The 24,312-nt window shown below is 42.5% G+C and overlaps 2 protein-coding genes across 2 annotated transcripts; both read left to right on the top strand.

Annotated features, from left to right (window-relative positions):
* Positions 1 to 1,057: 1,057 nt before the first annotated feature.
* tnks1bp1 (tankyrase 1 binding protein 1) lies at positions 1,058 to 21,005 on the top strand. The gene is made up of 11 exons (XM_029431731.1): positions 1,058 to 1,213; positions 3,554 to 4,621; positions 5,720 to 7,308; positions 7,348 to 8,780; positions 16,500 to 16,606; positions 17,306 to 17,390; positions 17,511 to 17,655; positions 17,821 to 17,954; positions 18,059 to 18,261; positions 18,389 to 18,474; positions 19,715 to 21,005. Exons 2-10 carry the CDS (start codon positions 3,564 to 3,566, stop codon positions 18,462 to 18,464), a joined length of 4,830 nt encoding a protein of 1,609 aa, XP_029287591.1. The 5' UTR covers positions 1,058 to 1,213; positions 3,554 to 3,563; the 3' UTR covers positions 18,465 to 18,474; positions 19,715 to 21,005.
* A 1,305-nt stretch (positions 21,006 to 22,310) lies between these two features.
* On the top strand, positions 22,311 to 23,982 carry LOC115008496 (beta-crystallin B3-like). The gene is made up of 6 exons (XM_029432143.1): positions 22,311 to 22,338; positions 22,723 to 22,804; positions 22,921 to 23,036; positions 23,167 to 23,299; positions 23,370 to 23,512; positions 23,609 to 23,982. Exons 2-6 carry the CDS (start codon positions 22,730 to 22,732, stop codon positions 23,901 to 23,903), a joined length of 762 nt encoding a protein of 253 aa, XP_029288003.1. The 5' UTR covers positions 22,311 to 22,338; positions 22,723 to 22,729; the 3' UTR covers positions 23,904 to 23,982.
* The last annotated feature ends 330 nt before the right edge of the window (positions 23,983 to 24,312 follow it).

Genomic DNA, 24,312 nt, shown 5'->3' on the forward strand with positions numbered 1-24,312 from the left:
TTTATTAAATGTATTATATTATGTTTTCTTACACTGCATAGGTGGACATATCTTTGATAATAAAGTCTTATTTCTCAAATTTGATCATTTGTTTGTGACGTGTCCTGCCCTAATGCGCAGGCAACGCAAATGTATCGCAGTAAAGGCCCAGGTGTTATGCAAATGAAGGTTTAGTGTGTGAGAGCTGATGGGCACTGCCTGCTGTTAAAATACCCCAGGTAGCCTCCCCCATCACTTTCCATAGAGCAGTGGGTGCTGCATTGATCCAAGTCCTTTTAACTTTGTGTAAATGAGCTTCTCGTCTCAATCAGAACCTGTTGATCCTGTCTATGACAGTTTACTTCTGTCAAGTTACAATAAGTTTACAGAGCACTTCCGGTCCGAACTAAAAATATTTAAAAAATAAAAGAACCTACTCTCACACTCAAAATGTACACTTCTGATTTCAAATCAGGATGAGTCCCTTCAGTCCATTCGTAAGGTTTTTCTTTTATATTTACTATTTTTTATACTTAAGCATTATATACCATCTGGGGTGGTACGTTTTACACTTCTGTGAATGTGCAAAAACATCAGTGACGTAAGGTCACCTAATCATAATTATATTATAAAAACATATTTAATCTTTCCCCATATTTTCTTTGAGAACAATACCTGCTCTTTTGAAGCTATTGAAACTGCAAGTTACATAGCTTTACAATAGACACTGCTTTGCTATATTTAATAGTGTTTGAACGTATAGGAATGAACAGATTGCATTATAAAGCGGCAATCTCGATGATTTTCATTTAATTAAATGTATGTTCACTATATAGTGATGAAAGGAGGTAACTCAATGGTGAATGAGCCTTTTGCTCGCAGAAAGTATTGCAATATTTGTGTGCAGTATTACAAACTGGCTTTGCAACGTTGTTTACGTATGGGACAAAAAATAAGGTTGCGCTTTTATTTTTAAAGTAAACATACGCCATTTCCGGTCTAATCGTTGCTCTCGGTGTGTAACTTGCCTCCCGGAGCAGCGTGGCTGTGATGCAGGCATTGGGAGTGTCTGCTGGGTGTAGCAGCAAGTCTTGTTGGTGTGAATGACTTGACAAACACACTGACAACAGCTCAGCAGGCGAGACGGTTGCGGAAAACGGAGGGACATTTTTCTTTTGTAACTTCTTCCCGCTACCTTCCTTCCTCCACCTGTATGACTGCGTGAAGACACAAGGTAAATAAAACAAAAACCTTATAGCTACTGCGAACAAAATGTTTTTTAAATATCTCAACCAGTGGAAAAGATCATATAGCTGGTGTTAAGAGCAGGTGCACACTTTTATGAATATCAATAGTTAGCTTTGTAACGTAAATATTTGGGGTAACGTTATGAGTATCCGCATACATGTATCCTCGCAAAAGAGTCACAACACTGACAGCCTAGCGTTAATTAAACGTAAAGTTGCATTCACTTATCTCATTTTTCTTTGTCCAGTGCCTGAAGGACACACTGCTGGTTCAACGACTGAGAGTTCACTGTTGACGCGTTTATTAGTAACTTATTAACAACCCGTAATGAAGCATATACACCGATATAACGTACATTTCGCTGTTTTATGTGTGCTACAAGTCATTGCATCGCAATGTTTGCCTCTCTGAAGAGCAGACTTATCCCAAACTACGTGGTTAAGCTTCTCACAGCATCACTCAAAGAAGTAAATAACACGGTGGACATCAAAACGAAAGGGACCGAGTGCTCCGTTAGCCTTGGCAGGGCAACAGGCACTGAAGGCAAACAAAGATAAAGACACACAAATCCCACACGTTTAAGTGCTGCAGGATGATTTTCACTGTTTCCATGAATGTGGCCTAAATAAGCAACAGAAATCATCCATCAAGTGCAGCTGTATCTGCCAGACACTGTTTGTTTCTTAGGAATTCAACTGTAAAAAAAAAAAAAAGAGAGGAGGAAATCAGAAACAAACAGGACCCAGCTTTAAGAGTCCAATCCAATCGCATTGCTCAATATCATGCACGCCCAGTGGTGCAGTGTGTTTGAGCAATACAGCAAACAGATAACAAAAACATATAACATGCAAAATCCCTCAGTGCACAGGCGGCATGCTGTCTGGAATCAATACAGTTGATCCAAACCAGCTGTGCATTAATAATGTGAGAGTGACACAGAGCTGTTTGCTGACAAACCCTGAGAGGTGCTCAGTATTAAACTGGGGCGTGGAGTTACCGGTTTGTAAGTATTACAGGTCAAACCAGATTGCATAACAATGCCTGTGGTATTTAGTGTAATTGGAAACATTACTGTTATCTTTTTCACACAGGTATGTAAGTTTGGACTTTATTTTGCTCATGTGACAGTACTTTACTTTACAGCCTGTTTATGAGTCAGTGGTTTCTGTTAGAGATGTGGTGTGATTTTGTCATTTCTGCAGACTGTATTGTTGATGTGGTTGATGACTCATCCGGCCTGCTTCAGTTTCTCTCTTCCACTTGTCTGTTTGGATTCTTATTTTAGTAGTGTTTTTTTTTCTTTTTAAGTGTGGTTTAAAAATGATGAAACTGTATGGCAGCTCACTCATTGTCACATATAACAGTGTAATACCACACTTCACGTCTGTACATCTATCTGTCTGTCTATCTGTCTATTATTCAGCCTTATACACTTTTTAAAGACTTAACTAGTACAATTGTAAGACATTATCAACTTGTGTTGAATAGGTTTGAGTAGTTCAACCTAAACATGACGACTGCTATTTACTTTCCGGGTGTCCTTTGAAGTTGAGCTGCAACAATAAATTGACTGATCGATTAGCAGAAAAATAATCCTCAACTATTTTGATAATGGATTAATTGTTAGAGTAGTTTCCCATGCAGTAATGGCAGAAAATGCTGTTGTTGTGATTTCCTGCTTTTTCTTTATTTCATGTTATATTAAGATTAATATTTTTGGGGTTTTGAACTAAGAAGAAAAAATCAACTTGGACTTTGAGAAACTGGACATTTTCACTATTTTCTGACATTTTCTATATACTGTATATATATATATATATACTTATATTTTAACATCCCATCCTATGTATGACTTCTCTGTGTTCATTTAGATCGACTATAAGTCAAGTTTTGGAAATCCTCAGTCAGGATTAGCCCTCAGTGGTCTCTTGCAACATTACAAATATCCCCCCAGGCTGAACAAGTGACAGTGACTGACAGGTCAGAGCTTTGGCATGAGGAAGAAACTGAACATTTAAATGGTTTACTTTTGCAGAGAAGAGTCCATTAATCTTCATATGTGTTTTCTAATTATTCAAAAACTAATCTGAGGAATAAAAACAAAATGAAAAATGATCCCAGCAGGACGACTTTTCATAGTGGTTGTTCAGTGTGATTGATATGTTTCTCTGTGACTCAGCAGAGGTTATGTGCTTTCACAAATCTAGACAGACCAGACTCATCCAGTTTTCTTATAAAAACACCACCACTGGCTGAGAGAGATGATGTTTTCTCAATGTAAATGTGTTTGCTGTATGTAAATACTTCCTTTTCTTCCCTCTTCCAGCGACTCAGCTATGGAGAGCTCCATTGAGGTTTCCACGACTGATGGCACCTCTAACCCCAAACCATCTCTGGCCCCCAAACCTCGGCTCACTCCCAAGCCCTTTTCTCTGCAGAAGAACACCACCATTCGCTCCATCCGTGCCCCAAAGACGGTTGCTCCAACCTCTCAGAAAACAACACAGCAGACTGGAAAATCTGAGGCCACAGGTGTCCCCAAACCGACTGTGAAGACACCCGCTCAGGAACCCGCTCAGGAACCCGCTCAGGAACCCGCTCAGGAACCCGCTCAGGAACCTGCTCAGGAACCCCCTCGACAAACCACCACCTCTGATTCCAAACCCAGCCCTGTGAGTGTGCTCGCCAAAGATCGACCAAAAGCAACCAAAGAAAGCAAAGCGAGTGGAGAGGATACTCTTCATTCTAGTGTAGGAAAATCTGATCCAGCCTCACAAACCGCTCCACCCAAAGAGGCTCCCAAGTCCGAGCCAATCCAGAAAGACGATGTCATCCAGGCAAACCACAAAGCATCCACAGATATTGTAACTAAACCAGAACAGAAAGAGGAAAAAAAGAAAGAAGATGAAACTCAGACTTCTGCCGTCCAAAATGTTGAAGAATCAGGCGGTGATGTTTCCTCTGCAGACAATCCTGCACATGAATGGGGCGGCAGCAGGAAGCGTCTGTCCATGAAGCTCACTTCGAAGTTTGAGTCTGCTGCCCCATCTCTGCCCCCGCAGCCAAGTGTAAGCATCTCTACAACCAGCACCAACGTCGACACAAACAAGCCAGAGCCTTCAGATCCAGAGCCGACAAACAGAGGGAGCGACGATGGTGCGCCGAAGGAGGATTACAGCGGGGGAGGCAGCATAAAACGCAGAATCAGTCTCCTGTTTGACTCTTCATCGAAGCCAGAGGCCGTGACAAAGAGAGATGAGCCAGAAATTCTGAATGGTTCAGAAAGTGTAAAGGGTGTAAAGGAGAGAATCAAAATCTGGGCCACGGAAACAATCCCTGAGGGTCCCAAGACTGAGAAGAAGCCTCAGGTTGCACCCCGATCTCGCTCTAAGAGGTGAGCGAGACTCCTTTCATCTGTGCTGTGTGTGTTTGGTGACGTGTTAAGACACGAGTAAAAAGAAAAAGAACATTCTCTTACGAGTGCAATCAAGCAAGACGTTTTTTAAGGTTATTGACACACATTAGTTGGCTATTTTTTCCCAGGGATATACTTTTCATATCAGATTCTTCTCTTGTGATCAGATGCATGCAACAGATCCAGAGTCTTTTCCTGTCCACACTTAAGACTTTTAATGTCAACTCTTGTTGTTGTAATTTATCTTTCTGCTCAAGTAATCCTTTTTGTCAAATTGGTGCTCCATTATTGATGATCCATACATAATTCACACGGCATAGTTTATTGTTGTTTTCTTGGAGAGAGGGAGGTTTCTCCACTTTCTGCCATAGTGTTTATCAGTTCCTGTCAATCATAGAGAGATGAGAGCAAGTCTTTTCAGCTTCAGAGTGTCGTCAAGTTGTCTCCTTCTCCTCCTGACTTACTGTACTTAGTGTGGAAAACAACAGCGGCGTGGTAAATGAATAACGTAGCTTGCAATATCAAGTCCTCAAATGACTAACTCTAGATAAGAGTGAAAACCAGGCCACCTTGAGATTAGATATCCAGCCCATTTTCTCAATTACCCCCCCCCAGTACTCGCCACTCAGGTAGTATTGTTTATTTGTCCAGGTTTTCTTTTATTTTTTACTGCTATTCCAACTTCACTAGATGTGAATAACATGAAAATTACATTTTTAATTAAATCAACAGCGAACCTTCAGTGCTCTGAGCACCACAAAACAATTTGAACGGCGAGATAAGATAAGATAACATTCTTTGCATTGATTAAACAAAAAAAAACATAAAAGGACTGAGCTATAGAGGTACTGATAGGAACTTTTCTTTAACTTTGTACAGAGCCAGGCTAGCTGTTTCCCGTTGTTATGCTAAGCTAAGCTAACTGGCTGTATTTAGCATATAGTCATGAGAGAGGCATCGAAGAATATGTCAAATGTGCTTGGATGTATTGAAATGACAGGTCTGAGTGAGCACTGCCATTAAGCTGTGGAAGACCTGTCATTGTTTCACCTTGAACTACTGTTATCTCTTCCACAGCTTTGAGCCAGCAACTGCTCCAACAGTAGAGAAAATGCCACCCGCTGAACCTCCTGCAACCGGGATTTCGCAGAGTCAGGCTGTGGACCTTCCTTCAAAGGTGTCGCCCGCTGAACCATCCACAGAGACCCCAATGGAAATATCTAAAGACGTTCTCATTGACGTCAAGTCATCGGAAAGCTCAAGAGAGACATCAGGAGAGCATATACAGAACAAATCAACAGAGGGTGATCGCAGCTCATATACACCTCACCCTGCCACTGATGAGGGAGACTCATCCGCGGGGGAAAGTGCTGAACACGAGGCACCAAAGAGGAACAATGTCAAACGGCGCTCTGTTCGCTTCGGTGTCGTGGAAAGAGATGATGGTGGGCCTCCATTGATCCTGGGCTCAGCATCTTCCAGCGAGGAAGAAGAAGAAGAAGAGGCTTCTGAGGAGGAAACTGAGGAGGACGTCCCTGTCTACACAAGAGTAGGAGGTCTTCAGAAGAAGGCTGATGATGAGGCGAAAGAGCAAGAAGAGGAACGACTGAAACATTTGGAATTTGAAAAAAGACGGAGAGCAGAGGAGAACAAACAGGCAAGACTCAAGTTGGAAGAGGAGCGGATAAGAAAAGAAGAAGAAGAAAGGTTGAAAGAAAAGGCAAGGCAGAGGGAAAAGGAGGAAAGGGAGAGGCTGAAGGAAGAGGAAATGGAGAGAGAAAGGTTGAAAGAAGAAGAGAGGGAGAGGGAAAGACAGGTGGAGTTGATGTGGCAGAGACAGAGAGAAGAGGAAAGAGAGAAGGCGAAACAGAAAGAGGAGAGACTTAAACAAGATCAGGAGGAGAGGGAAAAGGAGAGATTGACAGAGGGGGAGAGACAGAGGGTGAGAGAGGAGGAAGCCAAGGGATCAATTCACAGCCATGAGGAAGACGGATTGGTGGGAAAACTGAGAGAAAAGCAAAGTAATAAAAAGAAACAAAGAGAGGAGGAATGGGAAAAGGCGTGGATGAGCCAGGCAGAGAGGCTGAGAGGAGAAGAAGAAGAGCGGGAAAGAGGGAAGCAGTTGGTGTGGCAGAGCCACAAAGAGGAGGACAGGGAGAAGGCGATACAGAAAGAGGAGAGACTCAGACAAGATGAGGAGGAGAGGAAAGAGAAGAATCAGAGACCGAAGGAGGAGGAGGACGAGAGATCGATTAACGGCCACGAGGAATACAGACAGGAGGGAATATTGAGAGAGAAAGAAATAAATAAAAAGAAACAAAGAGAGGAGGAGTGGGAAAAAGCGTGGGTGAACGAGGCAAACAAGCTGAGAGGAGCAGAAGAAGAAGAGAGGGAAAGAGAGAAAGAGTTAGAGGTAAAGTGGCAGAGGCAGAAAGAGGAGGACAGGGAGAGGGCGAGACAGAAAGAGGAGAGACTCAGACAAGAGGAGAGGGAGAAAGAAAGAGAAAGAGAGGAGGCGAAGGAAAGAGAAAGAGAGAGGCAAAGGGGGCTGAAAGAACAGGAAGAAGAGATAGAGAGACAGAGGGAAGAGGAAAGGAAGAGACAGATAGAAAAAGAAAGAGCGGAGGAGCTAGAGAGAAAAATGCGGGAGGAATTGGACAGAAAGCGTGCGCAAGAACTGGAAGAAAAGCTAAGAATGGAGGAAGAGAGAGAAAGAGAGAGGCAACAGAAGCTGAAAGAGCAACAAGAAAAAGAAGAAGATATGGAGAGAATGAGGCAAATAGAGATAGAAAGACAGAGAGAGGAGGAGAGGAGGGAAGAGGAAAGGAAGAGTCAGAGAGAGGAGGAGAGAAGGGAAGAGGAAAGGAAGCATCAGAGAGAGGAGGAGAGAAGGGAAGAGGAAAGGAAGAGTCAGAGAGAGGAGGAGAGAAGGGAAGCGGAAAGGAAGAGTCAGAGAGAGGAGGAGAGAAGGGAAGAGGAAAGGAAGAGTCAGAGGGAGGAGGAGAGAAGGGAAGAGGAAAGGAAGAGTCAGAGAGAGGAGGAGAGAAAGGAAGAGGAAAGGAAGCGTCAGAGAGAGGAGGAGAGAAGGGAAGAGGAAAGGAAGAGTCAGAGAGAGGAGGAGAGAAGGGAAGAGGAAAGGAAGAGTCAGAGGGAAGAGGAGAGAAGGGAAGAGGAAAGGAAGCGTCAGAGAGAGGAGGAGAGAAGGGAAGAGGAAAGGAAGAGTCAGAGAGAGGAGGAGAGAAGGGAAGAGGAAAGGAAGCGTCAGAGAGAGGAGGAGAGAAGGGAAGAGGAAAGTCAGAGTCAGAGGGAGGAGGAGAGAAGGGAAGAGGAAAGGAAGAGTCAGAGAGAGGAGGAGAGAAGGGAAGAGGAAAGGAAGAGTCAGAGGGAAGAGGAGAGAAGGGAAGAGGAAAGGAAGCGTCAGAGAGAGGAGGAGAGAAGGGAAGAGGAAAGGAAGAGTCAGAGAGAGGAGGAGAGAAGGGAAGAGGAAAGGAAGCGTCAGAGAGAGGAGGAGAGAAGGGAAGAGGAAAGGAAGAGTCAGAGGGAGGAGGAGAGAAGGGAAGAGGAAAGGAAGAGTCAGAGAGAGGAGGAGAGAAGGGAAGAGGAAAGGAAGCGTCAGAGAGAGGAGGAGAGAAGGGAAGAGGAAAGGAAGAGTCAGAGGGAGGAGGAGAGAAGGGAAGAGGAAAGGAAGAGTCAGAGAGAGGAGGACAGAAGGGAAGAGGAGAGAAAAATGCGAGAGGAATTTGACAGAAAGCGAGCACAAGAAAAGGAAGAAAGGCTAAGAATGGAGGTCGAAGTTGTTTACGATGACTTCTCCGTCAGAACGCCACATATGAATGTGGATTTTGACGACTTTTCAGTCAAACCGAAGAGACGGGGCTTGCAGGCTAAAGTAGAAACTACTCCGCTCATGCAGAGTTGGGCAGCTGTCCCTGTGGATAAAGAGGAAGTTGTTGAAGCGCTGGCGCCCCTGGATGTCGGTCCTCGTGAAGATAAAGTGCCAGAGCAGGTGGAAAAACCAGACAGCCCAAAGCTTCCATTAGCCCAGCAGAATCCAGAGGAGGAACAGCTCATCTCCATGGAGGTGGAGGAGGAGGAGGAGACAAAGGAAGACAAAGTGGAAGAAGAAGACGAACAGGAGGTAAATACAAAATTCAGTCACATTCTGTTGTACCCACTATTTATAGATGTAGTTGTGAACACCACCATAGGAATATGAAAGGTGAACGTTTACAATGACACAGAAAGGGTGAGGCAGGAGTGTACACGTACATGTGCTTATTTCACCACTGAATCCAATCGGACTGGCTTGTTATACTTGCTTCACCCTGATTCAGTCACAGCTTAAGAACGTGTGTGTGTGTGTGTGTGTGTGTGTGTGTGTGTGTGTGTGTGTGTGTGTGTGTGTGTGTGTGTGTGTGTGTGTGTGTGTGTGTGTGTGTAGGTATGACATTGAGTAATGATACGGGCATGGCCTGAGAAGTAGTATCAGTAGTAGTATCTGACAGCGAGAGCTTATTTCTTACAACAAAAAAGAATACTAGTAGTGCTGGCGGGAATCTGTATGATTCTCAATTCTTAATTAAACGACTACCCCCGAAGACTATGTGTCGGGGCGGGTGAGGAAAAAGACAGTTCCTGATGCATTTTATGAGTACATGAAGCTGTATGAACTCTATGTGCGGTAGTGCATGTAAGTCGACGTGTGGTCACGACAGTATTAAGTCGAACAGGAAGTGAGGTTACGACTTCCTCTGCATCTTTCCCGCATCTTTCTTGTGCTTCCGTTTTGCTCTTATTTGTGCGTAAAGAAAACGTTTACTTTCAAAGACAAAAGCCAGTTTAAAAGGAAAAACATTGCATGAGAGATGGATTATTTCAACTGGGCATCGTGGATGAGTTATTTCCAGCAGCCTTTGGTGAGTATTTGCAGATTGAAATGCTACCTAATAAGTGTTAGTGGTTTCGCAGTGGATTGCAGAGCCTGCTCAGCAACTTGCACCTCTGAGAGGGTTTCACCTTATAGGTTTAGGATTTATTTTTGGTGTTGTAATGCAGCAAGAGAGCCTAACCATCACTATATTTATCCACTTGAATAGGTATTAGTCAGCTGCAATGACCACCATTTACTGAACTATTTAAATCAGCATCGAGCACACTACATGTAGACTATTTGTAATAGAGCCGTGCAGTTTTGAGCCAAACATGGTAAATGATAAGATTTCAAAGGGTTTTTAGTAAAATGCTTGGTTTCGAGAGCTGCGGTTAAATTAAGTGTCCAATATGACCATGAGACAATACAGATGTGTCATCCAGCAGAGAGTTTGTCATATTATCTATCCCTTTGACATCAAAGTTAATCATAAAGCAAAATGTGAGCAGCGTCAATGTAGTAAAGTACTCATTTCTTAGATGTTTTAGGGTATAGTTAGACATTTTGGGAAATACGCTTGAAGCGACTACTATCAAGGAAAAAAGCTGCTTAGAGGATAAATAGGCTCTTAACTGTGACACGTTCTGACAAATCCATACTGAAGCCAGGATGCACGTTCTGCTGTTTATTAAATGAAGAAACTGACAATCATTGGCTGTACTGGAATAATTAACACAGACTGTGATCGGAGCCTAGCTCACCCTCTTTGTCAACCTACGTCAATCCCGACGTACAAGTGAACAGGTGAATAATGGGAAACCATGCCCATGTGCCAATTACAATTACTTACGTTATAAGTTATAAGTTATAAGTGATACTAACACATGTGGAGCCTAAATAAATAATAATAAACAACGCAGGCTAAATACACATTTTGGCTCCGACAACGCTTGTTTGCTGTCTTGCTGAGAGTTCTGAGAAAATTGATACAACACTCAATTAATTTTATAATAAATTGTACGATAGCAAAATATAAAATGATACATCAATATCTTTTAAATGCCATGGATACTATGATACAGGATCTTTTCCATACTGTAGTCCCCGCTCCTGATCTTACCTTCTGTGCAACTTTTAAAAACATTCATCTGATTTGTGTATAGGCTAGGAGGATGTTCTTTACTTGACCAGTAAAACCCATTTCATCACCCTTCTAATTTATAATATAGGCATTTATTTGTAGCTTTGGTCCAATTGTAGGTTTGTTCATTTGAAGTCTGCCCATAGTTTTGCCTGAAGCTGGAGAACCTTTGAGTGTTGGTGACTTCGGCGTTTGACCACTTTTATCATAGAATCATTTAGGTAATAAGGTTACAGACCAAAGTCTAAATTACAGCCTAACAGCACACATAAAAAAAAGCAATTCATGGTGAACCTTATCAGAGTGAGCGGCTGTCAGGGCCGTGCCAGTCAAGACAGATCGCTTCACCACCTGTTTGGACGAGCAACATTTTTTTCAGAGTGAATGAAAACACTGAACTCTGGAGCCACGAAGTGTGTGTGTGTGTGTGTGTGTGTGTGTGTGTGTGTGTGTGTGTGTGTGTGTGTGTGTGTGTGTGTGATATTGTGATTCTGTTTGCTACTTGCATGCTTCAGCAAACAAACCCAACCCACAAAAGCAGTGAGCTTCTGTAGCGAGGCCTCGCTCTGAACCACTTAGCTGCTGTAAGGCCTTTGGTAGTGAAGCTTTCTGTGTGAGCGTACAGGCCTGTTCTCACCACTGAGTGGCGCTACTGCTCTTAAAAATGGCACTTCCTTTTATTCTGCGCCACAGAAACCAACACGTTTATCTCATGTAGAAGAGCACTGTGACACTAAACACTAAAATTTAATAAATGACATGTGACCTTTCTGTGCTGCAAGAAAACCTCCAGAGCAAACTGTGGCAGAGAAAAGCTTTTTTATTTTTTTGACAGGACAGAATGAGGAAAATGTTTACTGGGCAAACACAAGCTGTACAGCCAACCGTGCTGCCTCATTCAGGCTACCGACTAAAAGACAGACAGACGGACGCATGGATAGGTGTTATAGTGAGAAGAGCCGAGGTGCTATGTGGTCATCGTGTCCTCATTTGGATCTGGTCAACAGGGCAGCGTGTCAGAATGACCATACATGGTGCCGCTCTTTCTCTGTCTCTCTGCTCTCTCTCTCCACCCCGTTTTGTGAGAGCCCTTCACCCCCTTTAGACGCACACTTTCTGGCACACATACACACAAAGGAGGATGGGCTAAACCACGGACAAGAAAGTTCACATGTCCACTGTCCATTCTCTCAGTCATTAGCGCTCAAACTTTCTCTCAACTTTCCAAAAGTGTTCCTGTTTTCTGCTGTTCCCCCTGCTTCTCCTCTCACAAAGACCCGGTTCTTTCAGTTACCTGCATCATTTACCTACGGGGAGAGAGAGCAGTGGAGGGAGGTGCAGAAAGCACCTTGGCCCAGCCCGCCGCACCTTCCTTCCTTCCCCTCGGGATTTTCCACATCCGAGCACAGACCTCCACTTTGTTTTGACGTTCTGTGAAATCGCTCAGGTATGTTGGAGATAAAGAGGTGATCTACCTTTCTGTACCTGGCTTTGGATGTTTGGAGTGGCAGATATTTCCCACGCTGCTTTTCCTTTTTTTTTTTTTTACTTAATGGAAAATGGAGTTGTGATGTGAACTGGGACGTAGGGAGACAAGCTTGACTGTGGCAGAGGAAGTCGCAGCAAAAGCGATCATCCTTAAAACTGCCGTGAGCAGGACTGAAAGCTTTAATTTGATTAACTTTTTACCTCCAAAGGGAAACTTTTGATTGAGAGTTCTGTCAGCGTATTTTTAAATGGATCATAATGTGATGATGGGAAAGTCTTTGTTCGGGACGCTGCCGTTTAGGATGTCACATCCATCATAGTGAATGCTGCAGTGGAATCGTGTTGTCACAGTGCAAACACATGGCCTTTCAGACGATTTACTTCTTTGCTGACAGCAAATAATAGACTGTTCCAGGAAGTTTGTGTGACCTCAACCATAAAGGTATGGAGTGAAAGGATGGATCAAATGAAAGATGGACTATATCTGGTTTTGTATGACGTCAGAAAAACTTTTTCGCAAAGTACAATTTGTGCTAAATTTTTCTTCTGCTTGCTGAAAATGACAACTGAGAGTCAGATCTGACTCATATAATCCTTTCATCTCGAACAAAGCTCAACCTCAGTATCTCTGTGACCCAGTTCCCATGGTGACCCTAGTGCCTGGACGACCAGCTGTGTGAGCTTTTTCAACCATGCAGTACTTTGGAGGGAAGCTGTCGGCCGCCCAGCTGCAAGTGACGGGCTGGGTGGGCAGCGTGCGACGCTCCTTGCAAGGGGCTCTGGAGCTGGTGTGGGGCACAGCAGAGGAGAAGCAGGAGAAGGAAAAGGAGGATAAAGAGGAGGAGGAGGAGGAGGAGGAAGAAGAAGAAGGTGGTGATGGTGGAGGAAGGTTTCAGAGAGCTATGTCACCGCTTCGAAGCTTCGCCAGACGTAGCAGGAGATCCTTGCGTCGATTTTCCGTCAGAAGTCGGCAGACACTGCAGAGGAGAGGCACTGAAACCTGCTCTGTAAGGGCTGATGTAGAAGTCAATGAAGGCTCGCAAATGTTCTGTTCTTATATCCAGGGTTCATGAATAGAGTTGTTAACGAGATTTGACATTAATAGCCTTTAAAGGTTTGGCTACCTCAGTGACATTAGGTACAATGATAAATTAACATAGCCGCTTTTAGGGCCTGCGTTCATTAAATTAAGACCCAAGGGTTTAGGTGCTTTTTACAATATGCTCCAAAGCTCCATGTGTCCAATAGTCTAAGATTTCCCCCGACCACGTGTTAACAGATAACCATGCAAGTGGCAGTGGCAGTGGCAGCCTGTTTCAGGAAGGAAACAGTTATCTGATAAAGTTGTTTTATCAGCGTACATGTCTGACGTCCCCTCTGTGCCAGAGGTGTGTCAGAGATAAAGCAGAGGACTATAACAAAGTGTGACACAATTAGATAAGGTTTATCCAAGTATGACTGTTTATGTCTGTGCCCTCTGCATCTGTGTCCGCTTTGAGTTCAGAATGATCACATTTAGTAATGGCTGGTGCCATTTTATAGCTTTTTCCCAGAGCCCATTACATTAGAGCCATTACATTAGATCGATATAGGGCTGAAAATAAAGATTATTGTTCCTTGTCGGTTAATCTGTCAAATATTTTCTCAGTTGTTAAAATTAGCGCTTCCCAATGCCTAAGATGACGTCTTGTTTTGTCCACAACTCAAAGGTATTTAATTTATTGTCATAGAGGAGGAAAGAAACCAGAAAATATTCACATTTAAGAAGCTGGCATCAGAGACTTCATCGTCTTAAGAAATGACTCAAACCGATTCTCTCGATAGTTGGCGATTACTTTAAGAGTTGATCGATTAATCTTTGCAGCTCTAGATTGTAATTATGTTTTAATTACATTTTACTGAAACATGTCGGATAAATGATGCCCAAACTATGTTTATTATGTGTTTACATTGTAATATAATCCTTTTAATTAATAGGAATAATTCAGCACTCATTTGTGAGTGTTGTTAAGTTTGGACACTACACATGTTTTTCTATTTGTTTAGTGTAAAATATATATAGACCTATGATGAACTAGCCTTCAATGTGGCACTCTGTCTAACAAGTCTACAGGAAATCTGCTGCTAGAAGATCATAATAGCAGATACATATATCTGATTTTCTTTTTACTAATCCAATGCCAGCTGCAATACAGGAGGTAGTGTTTGAGACATACAGGCTGAAATGTGTTCCGGTAGTTTTGTAGTGTTTACTGTGGGAACGTGTGTGTGTGTGTGTGTGTTTATGTGGGTATACGTGCACAGGAGCCACAAACACCAAATGGTGAAAATAACCTGCAGGCTATAGCCACTTTAATTTGATGATCCATCACTTTCCTTTATTAGAGTTGGTGTTATGTGGGTTAGACTCTGGGTTGGTGGAGCGTGTGGCATCTTTAGATGTTATCCTCTCCACTACACCAAAAACAAGCTGTCTTCCACATTCCATTGGCCGTGACAAAAATGTTTTGGAGGTAAACTATAATAAAGCCCACTCTGTCTTGACTTGCATATCCTCCGCCCTCCCGAACGTAGTGTACTGGCACATACACAACTTTATTGCACTTTAGAGTTGTATTTTTTTATGCTGAAGTTTTTAACGCATCTGTTTCTTATTTCTGCACTTAGAGGCTGTTGTTGTGTTGATCGTTTTACAAGACTTGTAGAATATGCAACAAAATGCTAAAAAATGGAGTTTCCACAGTGTGTATGTACCTCTGAATCCGGCTGCGCACGTGTAGATCTATTTTTGTGTAATGTGAACAACCTACAGGGGAAAGCTCTGATAAACCCGCTGTATGCTAACCGCCTCAGCACCAAGCGGCAGACAGACAACGTTTGCAACTAGCTGGTGAACATAGTGGATCACTTAGCTGCTAAAGACCTCAATAATCCCCTCAGGAGTTAGGCCTAAAACAGAGCTAAAAGGAGAGTAAATAATGGACTTATATTTGTCGGGGGGCCAGAAACATGACTCCAAATAAAAACCTAAAAGTTGCTCTGTAACGGCTAGACGTACAACTAGGCACCTCTTTGCTATCATGTTCACGATATCAACTTTATGAGTTTATAATATGTCAATGTTGAGTTTAAAGTTCCTCCGCTGCCTCTAAGTGGTCAAAAATCTCTTTTCTACTGCTTTAAGGCATTATGTTCCATTGAAGTGAATTGAAGTTGGCAAGTTCTCTAAGCAATCTTATGCATTTCTGAAACATAAAACATAAAATGCGCAAATCCCTCTGAGATACCCTCGCCCATTCACTCATTGTTGCATACTCGTACCACTGCCAAGGAGGAAATATTTAGAAAATGAACAATCTTTTGCTTAAAATTCACAAGAATCACAAGAAAGGAAAGGTATTTGAGTCGTGTGTTAATATACTTTGTGTTTCCGTACTAAAGATGGGACAGATTCAGGATAAATGCATGGTGGTGGAATTGCCCCAGTGTAAACTGTGTGTCTCTGTTAGAACAGACTTTGTTTTTCTCTGCACCTAAACACAGTCTGTGGTTATAGGAAAATCACTAGAAGCCTATTCATTCATGCTGTGATGTTGCCAGATAACAGGCATTGTGCAAATGAAGCTGCTGCTGTGTGAGTCCTGGGTAATAAATGGACTTATGAAGGAGCTGAACTGCGTGTGAAATCATACAGAGGGCAGGGGGTGTTTACTCGAGTGTTGTTTTGTATCCAGGTGACAATATCAGATGACACAACATTGGGATGTGCCCCTTGACAAAATGTAAGCTTAAAGGAATGTTTGCGAGGAAGTGCACAGCAGTGGCTTTTGTTTGGAACGTGTGTGTGCGTGCGTGTGTGGGTGCATGTGTGCGCACCCGTGCATTCCAGCGTGTGGGCGTGACAGCAGCATGAGTGTGTCTGTGTGTAGGCATATAGGTGTGTATGCCAGTGCTCATGGTGTTTATCGAGGACAGCCCAGCCTCTGTGACCGGCTCATTAAAAGATGCATGCTTGGCTGGTCCTTGGTCCTCTCTCCCTCTGTAGTTAGTGATCTTGGCTCAGCACACAGTCCACTTTACTCCCCGCCTCAGCTCCACAATGTGACGTTCTAATACGCAGATTAACAGAACAAAAGCACATGAACAGCATTTGATTTTGTGTGATAAAGCAGTCGATCCAACATAGACATAGGTAAAGTAGTACTGGTAGATATATGCACGTGTTTAACATGAAATTGGAGTTTAGCCAAATATATCTTAAAATGTCAAATACTTCCTTTATGTTTCCTCTGGTTCTGTTGTATGATATGTTTTGTTCATTTTTCAATTGAACTTATAGTCTGTTTTCTGTCCATCAGTCACCGGTTAACAGTTATAGCACAACGGGTGAAGACAATGATGCTTTGATAGACGATGAGCCAGACCAGCAGAACGAGGCCTGCGAACACACATCTGACATTGTCAGGTAGGAAAGAGGTTGTACTATAACACTAAACACATACATACTGTGAACTGTGGACAGTATATTTCCATGGTTCCATGTCCTTTAACTACCCAGGTGGGAGACAGACAGGACTGGACAGGTTTAAGTTTCATTCCTTGTGCTGAAGGTGTGGCTTCACAGTGATGTGAACTCAAACTCAGCGAGCACATCTGCAAATTGAAGCCCTATAGCTATATATATATATATATATATATATATATATATATATATATATATATATATATATATATATATATATATATATATATATATATAGAAGTCTAAAAGGGAGTAGCCTGAAGGTGCAGCATGGAGGGCTGAGTTTCATTAGCATGATCAATATAGCATGTAGTGTAACCCATAATAACCCAATGTGACTTTTGAAACTAAAATTACTTTTCTGTTTTTCATTCAGGTTGACACAGACAATTTGCAATTCTGTTTTTATTTTTTTAAACAGAATTCCTATGACAGCATATTCAAGTGTAGCTGCACACTGAAATGTGATATCAAGTACTTTCAAGTACTTTCAAGACTCCCTGTGCCCCCTTGTGGCTAATAGAGCGCAACACAGGAATTCAGAAATGGGACTAAAATGACTCCTGAACCTGAACTGAAAGCATAAAAAACAATTCCACTCTGTGCTCATACATGATTTTAAATAGCTCTCTCTCTCTTCAGTCCAAAGCCCGTCCCTGAGCAGGTTCCTGAAGTCCCCTCTGAAGACGCTGGTCACACAGAGCCTGAGCAGGTTCCATTCCCTGAGGTAGGAGATTCTTTGTTCATGTCCCCCCCCACACATTACTGTAGTGTGAGGGTCCGTTAATGCACACAGTGTGTTCTATTCAATGCTTGCTACATTCTGTATGTGTGTGTCTGTGCACAGAGCTCCACTCCTCTCCTGGACACTAGCGCTCAGAGATCAAAGGCAGATCTGGGCAAGAGGCGATGTCGGGCGCGTCCGTCACGCTCGCTCCGTGGGGGTTTTCCTCCGAAGGAAAGCCCGGACTGGAGGACCCGTGACTCCACAGGTTACTACAACATCCATAATGTCGTATAGTCTGCAGTACATGTAGGGCTGGAACTCAGCAACAAGCAACGTCTCTCAATCAAACACGTCGGCTACAGACGAAAAGCAATTAGGAAATGTGGATTTATTGCATGTTCTGACTGATGCGTTGCATTTATGTTTTTAGATGAAAGGGAGGCATCTTCTGAGCAAAGGGAGTCGGACTCTGAGGAGGAGCAGCCTAAACCGAAAGTGGCTCGCTCTCCTCCCACCTCTCAGAGAATCCCCATGTTCCCTGGTTTGAGCCCTTCAGCCCTAATTGTAAATTCTCTCAGAGTTCGAGGAGAACTTACTACGTTTGCCAGTTTTTATAATATATAACATGGCATTTAATTAAGTAAAGTGTCCTTAACTTTTTCCCCAAGGCTCAGTTAAAAAGGAGAACTGTTGGAGGAGGAACCGGAGGCGGAGGAGAGGAAACAGCAGAGGACAAGGGAAGAGAAGAGAAGAAAAGTCAAAGTGATGAAGCAGCGCCGTCTCCCTCACAACTCTCCCGCTCTCCTCGCTCTGCCGCACATCTCGCGGGGGCTGCACGAGTACTGCCACCCTTAGGCGGCACAGACGTAGGGTGAGAAAAGATCATGACAGCACACAATAAAAAAAGAAAAACTAGAAATGATGAGAAAATGATTTAAAAGGTGGTATGCATTTTAATCATGACACTCCTCTGACCTGTGATCCTGTGTGTGATTCAGTGCCGTCTCTTCTCCCGCTTGGCTGAAAGAACTGAAGTCTAAGAAGCGCCTGAGTCAGTATGACGGCGAGGCTTAGCCAGACGCAGGTGAGCAGTATGGATGAGGTGATAATTGGAATACCAAAGACACAGATTCTTGGCTACATAATGAAATATACATTTAAAAAGAAAGAATATTTAAAAGAAGAGGTGAGTGCCATTGTTTTCTTGTGATAGACTTGGCGACCAAGCACCTGTGGTTTTTTTCTTACATTTTATAGTCAGTCAGTGAGTCACATTTTTTGCAATCTTGTAACACCTACAACGTTTCGTCAACATAACTCTTCTATCTTTCTCATTTTTACCAGTATTGTGACACATGCTTCTTCTCATACAAAGGTGATCCAGTGGTCACTATGCATGTATCTATGACTTTTCTTATTTAGCAACATAACAACAACAAGCACATTAGAGCTTTCAAAACCTGCGAATTGCTTGTGACATGTAGAGCATTATATAGGACTTAACAGGATCAGCCATAGAGGAGCGTTGAGCGCGAACATTTTGACATTTTTGACATACGGCTTATACCCTGAATTACTGTTGGAGTGAAGGCATTATTTAAAAGGGCTAATATGCTTGTGAGTCATAATGCAAGACAACTGAATAGGTTTGCGATAATAGAAAGCGAATGGTTTGAACTTTCCGGCAATGCTGTCAGGAACACTTATTTAATGCAACTGTATAATAAACTGACAGCAAAGACAAAAACTGGAAGTGGGCCACATCTCTGCAAAGCTTTCTCCTATCATGATCTTAAATTGTGCAGCTTGTAAAGGCAACCTCATTAGGCCTGGATACAGTTTGCTCTGCTTGAGCTTGCAGTGTTATTTAGCTCTTACCTTTATGTGCAGCTACAGTATGTGAAAAGGACGATGTAACAGCGTTATGGATTTGAGCACCACTTGGGCCACTCATACTAAAAATTAATGCACTTGTGGCAGTTTAGAGTATTTAAAGACAATCCCATCCAACAAATGACATGTGATAAAAATATATTGCATGTAATTGATGCCTTGTATTCTGTGTTTTTCAAAGAAAGGCCAAAGATAAATAGAAATTGCAGTTTATGTTTGATGATTTGCGCTTAAAAAACATTTGAATTTTTCCCTTTTTTTTATAGTTTTGTTTATTTTTAACTTATTTATGTAAAAATAAGGTTTATGCACTTTGACTTTCTCTTACCGTAGTCCTTTTCTTCATTATGTTAAGCACCATGAGCTTCCTCTGTGTATGCAAATAAACTTGCCTTGCCTTCCTGAACTTTACTTCCTCTCGTTCCCTTTAGGAGACACCGTGCCATTGCTGTTGAGGAAGAATCAATCCATCTCAGCTGCTGCTGATGCTGCTGCTGACAGACACCTTGCCATGATTGCTCCATTTTCAACTTTAAGTGCCTTATTTTGGACCTTTACAGAGAAATGCAGGAAGGGAATTCAGGCCTTTGCTAAATGTAGACGCCATCAAGCACTTTTCTGGCTTGTAAATGAAATATGGTGCCAAGACAAGTGATGTGTTAATGCCAAGTCCATGCTTTATCTACTGCTGTACAGAGGCTCAACAGAGGCAGAATACCCCAATGCAACTTAGAGCAAAGCCATGGACTGTCTTATTGTTTGAATGTGTTAGTCCATTATATACTGACAGGGACTGACGACACTAGGCCTTCAGCAGGGTATCTGCCTTCACACATACACACTTTTGTACAGAGAATATTGAATATAAATAATGGATTGCACCATGTGTGTATTAAGTTTAAATTGTACAAAATGCCTTTTACATTATCTTTCCAATCACAAGTAAACAAGTACTTTTAAGCACTTTATAACAAATAACCGTCCATACAGTACATCTAAGCAATAGCATAATCAAGTAACTGTAGTAACATGGTCGTGGGAATTTTTTCTATTTGTTTAACTATGAATGTCTCTTCTCTTTACTTTACAAAATGTAAAGGCACAATTAGTAGGATTTTCCTAAAAAACAATGTATAGAATCACGCTAAAATAATCCCTCTTAATCATATGAACCACCAGAAATGTGTGCCAATGTCTGTATCTGCAGAGACCTCTGCCTGGATTTTCGAAAAACAAAGTGACCAGGTGCCAGATCATGAGCACGGATGCAGAAAACTAAGAAAATTGTGGACAGAAAACGGCAATATAGCGAGGCGAAACGCCAAGCGGATGATTGTCGTTCTGGCGAGCACCATAACCCCTGTTGAGCCGGGGCGGAGGGGCCAACTTTTAATTTTGTGTTTACAAACTGCAATCAACAAATCCTACTTATTGTGCCTTTAAAGATGCACTTCCTGTTTTTTTTATTAAAATGCCCAATAGCAATAATAACACCAACAGTGAGCTGGGAACGGACATTTTGAGCATGCTGTAACAGAATCAGGAAGTGTGTTTTGTAAAATCTTAAACCCAGAAAAATGCAATCATCTGCTCTAGATGCATTTATGTGCCTTTTTTTAATGTCAAAGTGTGTCATCAATGCTGTAATCATTTATGATCAACATACTGTATGATAAGAGGAAATTGAGGGAATATTATTAAAACTTTTTATATGAAATGCAATCGAGTGTCTGTTTTGTTCAGCAGTGGAGGATGAAGACACACGCCTACTAGTCAGTTTTTAAGACATTACTTGGATTTGTTTCCTCTTACCTGTAGTGCTATTCATCTAGATTGTTTTGGTGTGAGTTGCCGAGCGTTGGAGATATTGGTCGTAAAGATGTCTGCCTTTTCTCCAATATAATGGAACTAGATGGCACTCGGCTTGTGGTGCTCAAAGTGCCAAAGATAACATTTGAAAAACTCAACAGCGATGTCTCTTTACAGAAATCATGACCCAGTCACTCAAGATAATCCACAGATCTTCTTTTTGTAAGCAGTTTCACGTAGGAACTATTTTCTTTCTACCAAACGACACCGACCAACTGTATCCTCGCGCAGAAGTAAGTGCGACAAGAGGCTCTCCTGAGCTTGCTAACGTTACAGCTCAGCAGAGGAAGACGCTATTAATGTTTCCATCTTATAGTACATGTTATGTTTCCATCTTATAGTACATGTTATGTTTCCATCTTATAGTACATGTTATGTTTCCATCTTATAGTACATGTTATGTTTCCATCTTATAGTACATGTTATGTTTCCATCTTATAGTACATGTTATGTTTCCATCTTGTGCTGCCACAAGCCTCTCATCCAGCAGTAGATGCACGCTTTCTTCTGTGACGTGATACGGTAGAAAGAAAATAGTTACTATATGAAACTGCTCACAAGTGCCATCTAGTTCCATTATATTGGAGAGAAGGCAGAGATCTCTACGGCCAATATCTCCAACACTCGGCAACTATCACCAAAACAATCTAAATTGATAAATAGCACTATAGGTGAGAGGAAAAATATGTATCTTTGTTTTTAGAGTGAACTGTCCTCTTCATTGGGTGCAGCTTTTTTGGATGCTGGATAAAGAGAAGGATAAAGAAGCAGATAGAAGAAAGGAAACTGGAGTGCAAGATAGCTGGGTGGGGCCAATATTGCTGAGTGAGACTGATCTCTTCATTCACTTGGCTGGCTGTCAGTGCGTGTGCCCACTAAAGGATCATGGGCAGGATGGCAGCATGGGCAGAGCTGGGCAGCGTTTGCCAGTGTGCCAGGGAAAGAGGGGCAAGCCTATTGAGAAGCAGTGTGATGGACACAATGGGTGCGACAGACTTGCTGCATCAACAGGCTTTTTGCTGCTGTGGCCAGAAATAAACCATAAATACCCCCACTGGCCTCCACCGACCGCTCGCCAGGCCTCCACACCCACACACACCCTCAAACTGAGACAGACAGAAAAGAGAGAAAAGAAAGAGGAAAGACGGAGAGCGTGGCTTGTACGTGGTGCAGTGAAGTCATCCAGGTAAAAGAAAATATGAAGATCATCCTTCTCTCAAGCCTTTCTCTTTTCTTCTCTCCCTGTCCCCTCTTCTATCTGCATCCAAATGCTTGCTTCTTAAGTAACATTTTTTTTGTACACCATTAATGTGTTATTCTTACATATGCAACTGACACAACTAGGATTTGGGTGAAACACGCAAGTGTGCAAAGATAGATTTGTGAACAAAATTATAACCAAGCAGTTCTGATTTTAAATAAGTTTGAAGTCTTACCTGTGACCATGTTTTAAAGTTTATTAATGTTTCTTTTTGTGCAGCTAACACTATTTTCCTCTATAAATTCAACAACCTAGGAGTAAAAACCGATCAAATGTCGACACAAACAATGTTATTGCTGTGCTTTGTAGAGGCAAAATGACAGACAAACAGGGAACCCCAGACCAGCTGCCTGCAGAGAAGGGCCAAGGAGGGGCCGGAGCCACATATAAGGTATGTACACAAATGAGTATATGTGTTAAATTTAAGATGAGTCAGAAATACCATGCATTTGGGACCTTGCTGATGTTGGAGATCACACATCATCTAACCCTCCACCTGTCTTGCAGTTGGCGGTTTTTGAGTTTGAGAACTTTCGTGGAAAGAAGGTGGAGATATCTGGTGAATGTAAAGATGTGATGGAGAAGATGCAGAGGGTTGGCTCGATCATCGTTGAGTCGGGACCGTGAGTAATCCAGTGTCCCTTTATCGACTCTCATAATTTTTACTGCATCTGCATCATGTTTTCTAGTTGTTTTACTTGCTTAAGATTAATGTGTGCATTTATATGTAATGTATTCTCTCCATACCGTCAGATGGGTGGGGTTTGAGCGTCCAGCTTTTGCAGGAGAGCAGTTTGTGCTTGAGAAAGGAGAGTATCCTCGCTGGAGCACCTGGACCAACTGCCTGAGCAGCTACAGCCTGAACTCATTCAAGCCTCTGAAAGTGGTCAGTATTATCATTGTAATATTAGCAGATCCTGTCAAACATGATCAAACCTATTGTTTTTCTCTCTCAGGACAGTGCAGATCATAAGATTCACCTGTTTGAGAATACAGTCTTTGAAGGTAGAAAGATGGAGATTGTTGATGATGACGTCCCCAGTCTGTGGGCTTATGGCTTCCAGGACCGTGTGGCCAGTGCTAAGGCCATCAATGGAACGTAAGCTGTAACCTCCATAGTGCTAAATGTTATTCATAGTAGATATAATTGTTTTTTATTTGAAAGATATGTTACACACTACTCTTTCCTCTGAAGGTGGGTGGGATACATGTATCCAGGCTACAGAGGGCACCAGTATGTGTTTGAGCATGGAGATTTCAAGCACTGGAACGATTGGGGAGCCACTGCACCTCAGATCCAGTCCGTCCGACGTGTGCGGGACATGCAGTGGCACAAGAGAGGGTGCTATATTGCCCCTGCCCCTGCTCCTGCACCTCCCAATCCCACCCCCAACCCCAAACCCAACCCCACCCCTAACCCCAACCCCAATCCAAACCCCAATCCCAACCCTGCTCCCAACCCCAAATCCCAAACTCAACCCCAACCTTAACACCAGCACCTCCTACACCACTGGGGGCAGGCTAAAGGCAGCTGGCCGGTCCCCAATCTCTCCACTACACCCCCTGTTAGTCTAGAGAATATCTCACCATGCAATTTTGAAAAAACTGTGACAATAATGAAACATGTAAATCTGTTGGAAATAAAGGTTTGGCCCTGATTCTGCAAATTATTGCATGTTATTTATTATGCATAAATGAATACTAGGGACGTGTTTTATTCAGAGTATTGTAATGATTGCATGTCTATGAGGCTAATAAGGAGCAACAGTAGGAAACAGTATTTAAAAGATTCTGGTAATTATGGTATGGTTAAAGGGGCACCTTTATACACATAAAGGTCAGTTTGGGGACAATACAAAAATGATAGATGCAAAGTCGTGTGGCCAGGCGTATTGAAGA

The sequence above is a fragment of the Cottoperca gobio genome, chromosome 5 (assembly GCF_900634415.1).
Source record: "Cottoperca gobio chromosome 5, fCotGob3.1, whole genome shotgun sequence".
NCBI lineage: Eukaryota > Metazoa > Chordata > Actinopteri > Perciformes > Bovichtidae > Cottoperca > Cottoperca gobio.